Genomic DNA, 9,393 nt, shown 5'->3' on the forward strand with positions numbered 1-9,393 from the left:
CTGGGATGGGGACAAGGGTATGGGCATGGGGGCTGGGATGTGGGCATAGGGACAAGGGTATGGGCATGGGGGCTGGGATTTGGACATGGGACCACAATGGTGAAGGGATGCCATCCCTGACCTGTGCAGACTCAGAAGCTGGGTGCATGTGAATCTAATGGGGTTCAACAAGGCCAAGTGCAAGATGTTTTACTTGGGGCAATCTCAAGCATGCCTACAGACTGGGTGAAAAACTCACTGAGAGCAGCCCTACTGAGAAGGACCTGGGGGTCCTGGTGGATGAAAAGTGGAATGTGAGCCAGCAGTGTGTGCTGGCAGCCTGGGAGGCCAACAGCATCCCGGGCTCCATCAACAGAGTGGTGATGGCAGGGTGAGGGAAGGGATTCTTCCCTTCCACTCTGCCCTCCTGAGCCCCTACCTGGAGTACTGCATCCAGGACAAGGGGGAATGGCTTTAATCTAACAGGAGATGTAGGTGAGATGACAGAAAGAAATCCTTCCCTCAGAGGGCAGTGAGGTGCTGCCCAGAGCTGTGGGTGCCATCCCTGGAGGCACATCTGTGGGGCAGCCAGTCCATGGCAGGGTCTGGGCCTGGATGGGCTGCAAGGTCCATTCCAACCCAACCACGCTGTGATTCTATGCTGCACTGCTCCACAGCAGGGGGCTGTACTGCACCTTACAGGGCTGCAGCATGATGCACAGGGCCATGCAAGGCCATACAGGACCGTACTAACCCATACTGGGATCCCCACAGGGCTGAGGGATCACCCTGCTCCAACAGGCACAGAAACCCCCAATGTTCCCATCAGAAAGCATCACAGAATTAAAAAAAGAGAGAGAAAAAAGCCTCCAGTGGTGCAATCACCCTTTTTTCCAACATTTTTTTTCTTTTTGCTCTAAATCTATTGGTTGTGCCCCAGCGAGGCGGCCTCGCGGCTTTATTCGCAAATAGCTCTTCTTTGGTAAACCGAGAAAAAAAAATAAAGAAATCAAACTCAACAACTCGAGAGCAAAAAAAACCCAAACGACCACAAAGCACTCCCAGCAACGCCTGGAAATCATAAACCAACCAAAAGCCAACCAGGTGGATGGGATTAGAAGGAAAAATGAAAAGAAAAATCACACCCAAAGCGGGGATTTTAATGGGAAAACCGCGCCGTGGGGCCGGGGATGGGGGAAGCCTACAGGGGGGGTTCGCTGCACAGCACCACCTCCAGCTCCTTGCGGTACAGCTTGCCGCCGTCTGACAGGTTCATGATGCTCCGGCGGTAGTTGGTGAGCTGCTGGATGCTCATCTCCTGCGGGGAGGTTTGGGGTGCCGGGTGGATGGGTCTCAGGGTGCCCTGGACCCCTGGGTTTGGTGCCGCCCCGTTCAATCCCTGCTTACTTTCTTGTTCTTCTCGTAGAGGTCTTTCAGCAAGGCGTCCAGCTCGTGCTCGTCGATGAAGCCGCTGCCGTCCTGGTGGGGTGAGTGGGAATGGGATGGGAGCCTGGAACCCACCCAACAGCTCCCAAACCCATGGGGGGAACAGCGGGTGTCCCAAGGAGATGACAGCGTTCACCCTGACCTTCCCCCACAGAGATCTCAACCTTCATCTCAACCTTCCCAATGGAGAGATCCCAAACCTTCTCAGCCCCATGGAGCGAGCACAGATCTCCCCAAGCAGACCCCATCCCAAACCCTCTCAGCCCCATAGAGGAAACAAGAGATCTCCCCAAGAAGAACCCAACCTTCACCAGAACCTCCCCAGAACTCTCTCATTCTCATGGAGAGAGCAGAGATGTCCCCTACGAGACTCCAAAGCCTTCACCAGAACCTTCCCCAAACCCATTCGGTCCCGTAGAGGGAGCAGACATCTCCCCAAAGAGACGCTGACCTTCACCCCAACCTCCCCCAAACCCTCTCAGCCCCACGGAGGGAAACATCTCCCTATGGAGACGCCACCCCAAACCCTCTCAACCCCAAGGATGGAGCAGAGATGTGCCCAGTGAGAACCCAGCCTTCACCCAGACCTCCTCAGAATCCCCCCAGCCTCATCCCAGTGACACAGGGCCGTCCCAAGCCGCTCTGTCCCCAGGTCCCTATTCATACTGGGGCTCCCCGTGTCCTCTCCCACCATCCCCATACCTTATCATAAAAAGCAAAAATCGCGTTGAACTCCTCCGAGGACAGCTTCATCCCCTGGGCAGCGAGAGATGGGGATGTGAGGAGGCACATTGCAAGCAGGGGGTGGGAATGATAACTATAATAATTATTTTTTTACCTGAAACTTAAGAAGGAAATTTTCTTGCACAGGCAGCAGTCTGAAAAACAAGGGACGGATGGGAGCAGTGAGCCGGGCTTCCCAAAAAACATCACGTTGGTGACCAATGTGTGACCAGTGCTCCCAGCCCACCCACGTCTCTGTGGCAAGGAGGGAACCTGAGTTGGCCAAAAATCACTCTTTTTTCCCCCATTCTTTTCTTTTCCAGGGTCAATTTGAGCCTCAGGGCAAAGGGTGGGGATCTGAAGGAAACGGGAACCCAGAGGGGTCTGGGCAGAAGGGATGAAGGCACCTGGAAGCAGCCTTTTTAGAATACAGATTTTTGGCTTTTTTTTTTTCCTTAAAAAAAACAACAGGTTAGTGAAGCCAGACGGGTGGCAACCTGACTCAAAACACCTCCTGTGGGTGTCTTTGGGGTTTCCTCTTCCTCCCCACCGCTCGTGGCCTTACCGGGACATCTCGGAGAGGCCCAGTTTCCCGTCCCCGTTCATGTCAAACATCCGCAGCTGTTGGGACAAAAGCGGGACCAGGTCACCCCTCGCCCCATCCCTCCCTCCTGCTGCAACCACGGGACCATGGAAGTCCAAAAGGCCACGTGGGGCCAAGCCCAACATCCCCACTGGCTGCCACATACGATGGTCTGCGTGTACTCCTGCAGCTTGGCCTCATCGTACGGCCGGTTCGCCTTCTTCAGCAGGTCCGACAAGAAGCCCTGCGAGGACAGTGCCACACTGTCTGCCCGCTGTCACCTTGGGTGACGCCGGGGATGAGGCCATGCAGGCAGCCCACCTTCAGCTCGTTGGCTTCGATGTAGCCACTGCGATCCGTGTCGTACCTCCTCCATGCCTGCAAAGGGGCCACCATGGACGTCACCATGAGTGGTGCCACACGGATCCCAATCCTGGTGACGATCCCACAGCATCCCAGTGGAATGGGGACACCTCCCACCCGTGTCATTATGGGGACACCCCACCCACGTCATCACGCTCCATGCCAGCTGCTGTCTGTGATCCTACCACCCATGGGCTGGATGCTTTCCAACCCACCTTCAAATGCCACAGTCCTCACCACAACAGACCCTAAATATTTAATTACCCTCCCCAACTAAACTCTGCTTCCAGATGTTGCCTCCAGCTTGGAGCCTGGGGTCAGCGCCCAAGGAGAGCATGATGGCCGTGCATCATCACTTCACGTCTCCAAAACCCAGCTGGCTTTTGGTAGACCTACAGCACCCCCAGCGCATCCCTAAAGCACTCAGCATGGAGGCAGGGTGCTCAGCGGCCCCAAAACCCACTGCCCTCCCCGCTCACCTCCATGAACTCTGAGCTGGAGCCCACATGCTGGCGGAAACACAGCAGGAAGTTCTCCTCCGTGGGCAGGATCTGGGCCAGCTGCAGGGACAGCTGGTTTCAATGGAGCACTGCACACACCCCAGCTCCACCATCCCTCATGGCCCCGCAGCCCCGTCCTCTTCCCGCATCCCTCACCTCTGCCATCTCGATTTTGCCATCTGCATTTTTGTCATACTTGTGCATGAACTCCTTCATCTTGTCACCCAGGCTGTCCCTCTTGGAGTCCTGCCAGCAGCAAGAGGGGTCAGGAACATTTTCCCTATCCCGTCCCATCCCAGTCCCCATTCTCATCCCTGTCCTCATCCCATCCCACCTCCACCTCCATCCCCATCCAATCCCCACACCCACGTCCATCCCAACTCCATCCCATCCCCATTCCTGACGCCATCCCATCACCATCCCTGGCCACGTCCTTATCCATATTCCCATCCACGTCTTCATCCTCATCACCACCCAACTCCCATCTCCATTCCATCCCCATCCCATCTTCATCTTCATCCCATCTCCATCCCACCCCACCCCATCCCAGTCCCCATCCTGTCCCCCATCCCCATCTTCATCCTCATCCCATCTCCATCTTATCCCATCCCCATTCCCGTGTTCTGGGACAGGGGACACAGGACACGTAGCCTGGTTGGGGTGACACCCAATGGCCCAAGTGCCACGGCCACCAGCATCCCAGCATCACACCAGGAGCTGAAGGATGACCTGCGCCTCAGTTCCTACCCCCTCCCCCTCTTCCAGAAGCCCCACAGCTCCTCTATTGCTTTTAATTAGCGCTTCCTCATTAAGGCTGGATGCCCCCAGCGCAGCAGCATGCACATCCCACCCCAGCGCTGGTCCCTACACGCGGGGCCACACGGTGACCTTACCACCCCGGTGCCCTTCCTGGCACTTTCCAGCTCCTGGAAGAAGTTTTCCAGCTCTTTGCCTTCGATGTAGCCATTCCCTGGGGAGGGGGAAGAAAGGAAATGAACCCCCCTTGTGTACGCAGAGCAGGGATGGGACGGGGGGTCCGATGCCACCGGTGGGATGCCGGGGGGATGTGCAGAGCCCCGGCCACCTCAGCACGCCCCAACCACCACCCCAGAGGATCTTCTACAGCCCTACAGCCCCCCACAACCCCTGGGGGCACAGAGCCCGGGGGGCTGCATGGCGCTGGGCTGCGTTTTGCTCTCTTTGCATCTTTGGGTTTTTTGCATCTTTCAGTTTGTGCTCCGGTTCTTTTTGCATCTTTCGGTTTTTTGCTTTCGTTCTTTTTGCATCTTTTCAGCTTTTGCTTCTTTTTCATCTTTGTAGTTTTGCCTAATTTTTTTTTTTTTAATTTTTGCTTCTCTTTCCCTTTCTTTTTTAATTTTTTTTTGCTTTCTCTTTTCACCCTCTTTTACCTCTTTTTTTTCTTTGCCTTCACCCCTATTTTTTCCTTTTCCCCTCCTTTTTGCCTTTTCTCCCTTTTATCCTTTTTCCCCCCCTTTCCCCTCTCTCTTCTTTCCCTTTCCCCCTTTCCATCCCGCTCTCTCCCGACAAACCACCGCACAGAGCACCCCGACCCCGTCCGGGCTCCGCGTTCCGCTCCCATCGGAGCAGCACCGCATCGCCACCTCCACACGGCGAGACTTCGGGACCCGCACCGAGCCCCCCGACACCCCCAACTCTCCCCGTTCCCCATCACTTCGCACTCCCCCCTCATCCCGGCTCTCACTGACCGTCGGCGTCGAAGTGCCGCCACACGTCGAGGAACTGCGAGGCGCTGAGCTCCGCCAGGTGCAGGTGCGGGGCTCGCTGCCCCGCCATCTCCCCGCCGCTGCCCGCCGCCCGCCGCCGCCCCCCGCTTTTATACCCGGCCGACCCGCGGCCGCCAGGGGGAGCGCGGCACCGCACCGCACCGCACCGCACCGGGCGGGGAGGGATGCGCCGCGTCATCGCCCGGCTCCTGTGCCACCTGCCTCTGCCCAGTGTCACCCAGCTCTGCCCCGTGCCCCCTGCCCTGCGTTAACCGCCTCGACCCAGTGTCACCTGCCCAAGTCGCTTCCCCTCGCCCCGTGCTGCCTGCTCAGTGCCGCCTCCCCCCGTCCTGGCACCCATCCCTGCCCCGTCACCTTTCCCTGCCCCGTGACACCTCTCCCTTCTCAGCGACATCTGCCCATGTCATCTATCCTTATCTACTTTTGTTCTCTGTCTCCCACCCCTGTCCCGTGTCCCCTACCCTCACCCCACGCTTCTACTCGATGTCCTCTATCCCACCCCGCATCACTCACCCCTGCCCTCTGCCACCTACCTCCTCCCAGTACCCTGACCCCTGCCACATACCCCTGTCCTCCCATCACTTTGCCCCTCCCTTCTGTCACTGCATCCCTCCAGGCATCGTCACCCCCTCCCCACATCACCTGCCCTGGTCCTGGGCCATCTGACCCCCCCACAGGAGGAGAATTTCTGCCCCCTTCCTCCTCCCCCCAGACTGGGCAGGGACAATTCCCATGGCCCAGCACACAGCATCCCAGGGCTTTGGGCACCGCTGTCCGGCGGGATGTGTTGCCATGGCTACAGGGGTGGAAAAAGATAATTCACATCCAGAGCTCTCAGCTGATGGATGTGATTAATTAATGACGGGAAGAACGCAGGGATGCTCGGCACAGGGCAGGGATGCAGCCTTGGTATCCATAGGATGCAATGGAGTGTGAGGAGATGAAGCTTTGGGGAGTAAGTTTGGGGGTTCAGGGTCTGGCCCCATTGCTTTTCCTTTCCTCTCCCTTTAAAGTTTCAGCCCTGACAGATGCAATACGATGTGGCCAAGAGCAGCACATCCTTGCAGTGCAGACCATGGGAAAAACCAGAAAGCCCTCCATTCAAAGGCAGATTTTTGGTAGAGAGAAATGTCTGATGGAGTTCACTTAACTTGAGGGCAAAGCACAGGCTTTTTTGGCACCTGCCCATCCTGAAACAGACCCCATTCAGGTCCTGCTGGGTTCCTTGCTAACCCCCAGCACCAGAACAGCAAACACAAAAAGCCCCTTTCCAGGATCGCAGCAAGCTTTATTTCCCCCCTGGCACCATCGTGCCTTTGGAAACCCATCAGCAATAAAGATGGCTGGGCTGAAAGCGCCTCGAAACCAGATGGATCCTCTCATTCATGGTAAATCTCCCCCTCATTTCAGATTGGGCGTTGGGCAAAATTTCTTCTTGGACTGAGCAGCGAGGCACCGGCCTGCAAGGATCTGGAAGAGCCACCATCCCTAGGGATGCCCAAGAGCCCCGGGGATGTGGCACTGAGGGACGTGGCCTAGAGAGGTCATAAGCACGGGTTGATGGGCAGAGATTGGAACTAGATGATCTTTAAGGTCCCTTCCAACCTAATCTATCTACGGTTAGACTAGGAAGCATTTCTATAGAACAATTTGGCAAAGGTAGAAGAGTCATTTGGTAGATGTTGGGAACCCGTACGCACATGGCTTCACCCTAAAAGCTGCCTTACATGAAGTCCCACCTACAGCCATCCTTAGAGCCCACCACCCGCCCCTCAGGGAGGGCCAATGGTGCTGGAGGAGCCCAGGCCCCCACCCAGAGGCCTCCCTGCACACTGCAGCCCAGCCTGATGCTGCTTAATTAACGAGGCCACCTGAAATCCCAGCCTTAGCTACGGCCAACCGCACAGCTGCCTTCTGCGTGCACTTGAGAGGCTTTGTATTTACCAAGTATTAATTAGATGAACATGAAGCACCATTTTCCAGGCAGGGGGATATTAGCCAGCCTCCCTCTGCCCTGTAACAAAACAAGCACAGGCTGGGATGGGTCTGAGAAGGGAGAGGGGAAAGTTGGCTGCTCAGAGAGCTGGTGCTGCCCCATCCCTGCACACAAGCAAGGTCAGGGAACGGGGCTGTGAGTGCTGATGGAACTGTGGGTGTCCCTGCTCAGTGTTAGCAGACGGCCTTTAGGGTCCTTTCCATCGCAAACCATCCTATAATTCTGACGGTGCCAACATCTGCATCGCTCCCAACACAGCATCCATCCCTTGGTACCAACACAGAAGGCTCCAAATACCCACCCAGACAAATTCACTGAGCCACAGCATCCTTCTGTGCCCCAAGGCAAAGGGATGTCACAGTGGGCTGAAGCCTGCACAGAGTGCTGGCGTGCAATTGATCCACTAAATTTAGGAAGGCAGATTGGAAGCTCTCCACAATGAGCTGGGCTGCTGGGTTCAGCCTGTGTCATTGGTGAGTGCTGGCTCTGACAGCGGTGGGCTTGATGGAGAGCTCCAAGATAAATGAATGTAAAAAGTCACCTCGTAATTACAGCCCCTGCTTCACACTCAGCCACAGTCCGACCTTTGGGGGATAATGAATAATGCATTGATATGGGGAACAGTCACCTTTCCCTCATAGCCCATCAGCATAACGAGAGCACGGTGGCTCCTGATGCGTCTTAGGTTCATGGAAAGCTCAATCTTTCCACAGGCCAGCAGAGGACTTTCCTAGGCCAACAAGGCAGCTGGCTACCAAAAAGGGGATCATTGCGGCAAGATTCAGAGCAAACCTCAGCATCCAACTAGCTAAAGCACAGAGACAAAGCTCAACCATCTCCTCCCAGCTGGGACATCAGAGTGGGACCATCCCAACCAGAAAGAGAAACCAACAATCTGTTCCAAACTGGATAACGCTGGGTTCCAAACTGGGACCAGCTCACCAAGGGCTCTCCCTTGGCACATCCTAGCATCCGTGCGCTGTGATTCGGATGCTAAATGCTTGAGGTCAGGGGGAATTTGGGCCAAGCTTGCCGATGAGGTGCACAACCAAGTTCTGCAGGGCTTTGGCCTGGGCCGCTGAGACACGCAGAACGTCTTCGTGGCTGGCTTTCTCCTGGCTGCCATAGCTCATCACTGCCGTGTTGGTGATGAGGGACAGCCCGAGGACACACAGGCCACAGTGCCGGGCCACGATCACCTCTGGCACGGTGCTCATGCCTGGGGAGGAGAGGAGCAGGATGAGTGGAGCTGGTTTGGATTCACAGCAAAACAGCTCTCTGAAAGGAGGTCGTGCCAGGGGAGGTTTGGGTTGCATAGAAAGAGCAGTGAAGCAGTGACAGCTACCCCACAGGACAGAGGGAGTCACTGTGCCTGGAGGTGCCCCAGAGCCATGGGGATGTGGCACTGAGGGATGTGGTAGAGTAGGTTGGGGTTGGACTTGGGGTCATGAGAGGTACTGCAGTTGCCATCCCTGAACAGCCAGAGCTCTTGTGGAGGTCTGCTTTGTAGGGAAAGGCACAGCAAGAGTTCCAGAACGTTAAAGATCATGGAAAAGCACAATTATTTTTGATTGGGTCCCACTGAAGTGGAGCCACCTGAGCGTGGGATACGTATGATTTGGGAAATAAGCAGAATATTGTGCTTGGCTCCTCGCTCTAGACACCATAAGCACACAGACTCGCTCTGCAGATCCATCCTAGAAGACCAAAAAGGTCAGCCTTGTGCAGGACGAGTTGTTTAACCCATTGTTAAGCACCCATTTGAACCACAGAAGCCTGGCCCATGCAGCTCACCCACAGCATCTGCTCCCAGGGCCTGCAGCAGGCGGCACTCGGCGATGGTCTCATAGCAGGGACCTGCCATCATGCAGTACACCCCATCTCGGGTGAAGCCCAGGAAGCCCAGCTCCTGGGCACTCTCCATAGCCAGGCTGAGCAGATCTTGGTCATAGGCATCAGACATGCAGGGGAACCTCACGCCGAACCTGCAAGGCACAGGGAGGCACAGGGAGGCACAGGGAGGCACAGGGAGGCACA

The 9,393-nt window shown here is 56.2% G+C and overlaps 2 protein-coding genes across 2 annotated transcripts in view; both read right to left on the bottom strand.

Annotated features, from left to right (window-relative positions):
- Positions 1–976: 976 nt before the first annotated feature.
- On the bottom strand, positions 977–5,409 carry CALB2 (calbindin 2). The gene is made up of 11 exons (XM_042886114.1): positions 5,322–5,409; positions 4,488–4,564; positions 3,751–3,840; positions 3,574–3,654; positions 3,053–3,109; positions 2,898–2,975; positions 2,714–2,769; positions 2,264–2,303; positions 2,128–2,181; positions 1,387–1,458; positions 977–1,297 (listed from the first exon to the last, which is right to left on the bottom strand). The coding sequence occupies exons 1-11, from the start codon at positions 5,407–5,409 to the stop codon at positions 1,181–1,183; spliced, it is 810 nt and encodes a 269-aa protein (XP_042742048.1). The 3' UTR covers positions 977–1,180.
- A 2,951-nt stretch (positions 5,410–8,360) lies between these two features.
- LOC122188033 (purine nucleoside phosphorylase) overlaps positions 8,361–9,393 on the bottom strand; it is an 8,690-nt gene continuing 7,657 nt past the window's right edge. The window contains exons 5-6 of the mRNA XM_042885999.1: positions 9,151–9,341; positions 8,361–8,575 (exon numbers count right to left, since the gene is read on the bottom strand). Of these exons, the coding sequence (XP_042741933.1) occupies positions 8,364–8,575; positions 9,151–9,341 (403 nt within the window). The 3' untranslated portion in view covers positions 8,361–8,363. The remainder of the gene's footprint in view (positions 8,576–9,150; positions 9,342–9,393) is intronic.

Source organism: Lagopus leucura, unplaced genomic scaffold, assembly GCF_019238085.1.
Source record: "Lagopus leucura isolate 7727_CA_CO unplaced genomic scaffold, USGS_WTPT01 Super-Scaffold_100054, whole genome shotgun sequence".
In the NCBI taxonomy this organism is placed as follows: domain Eukaryota; kingdom Metazoa; phylum Chordata; class Aves; order Galliformes; family Phasianidae; genus Lagopus; species Lagopus leucura.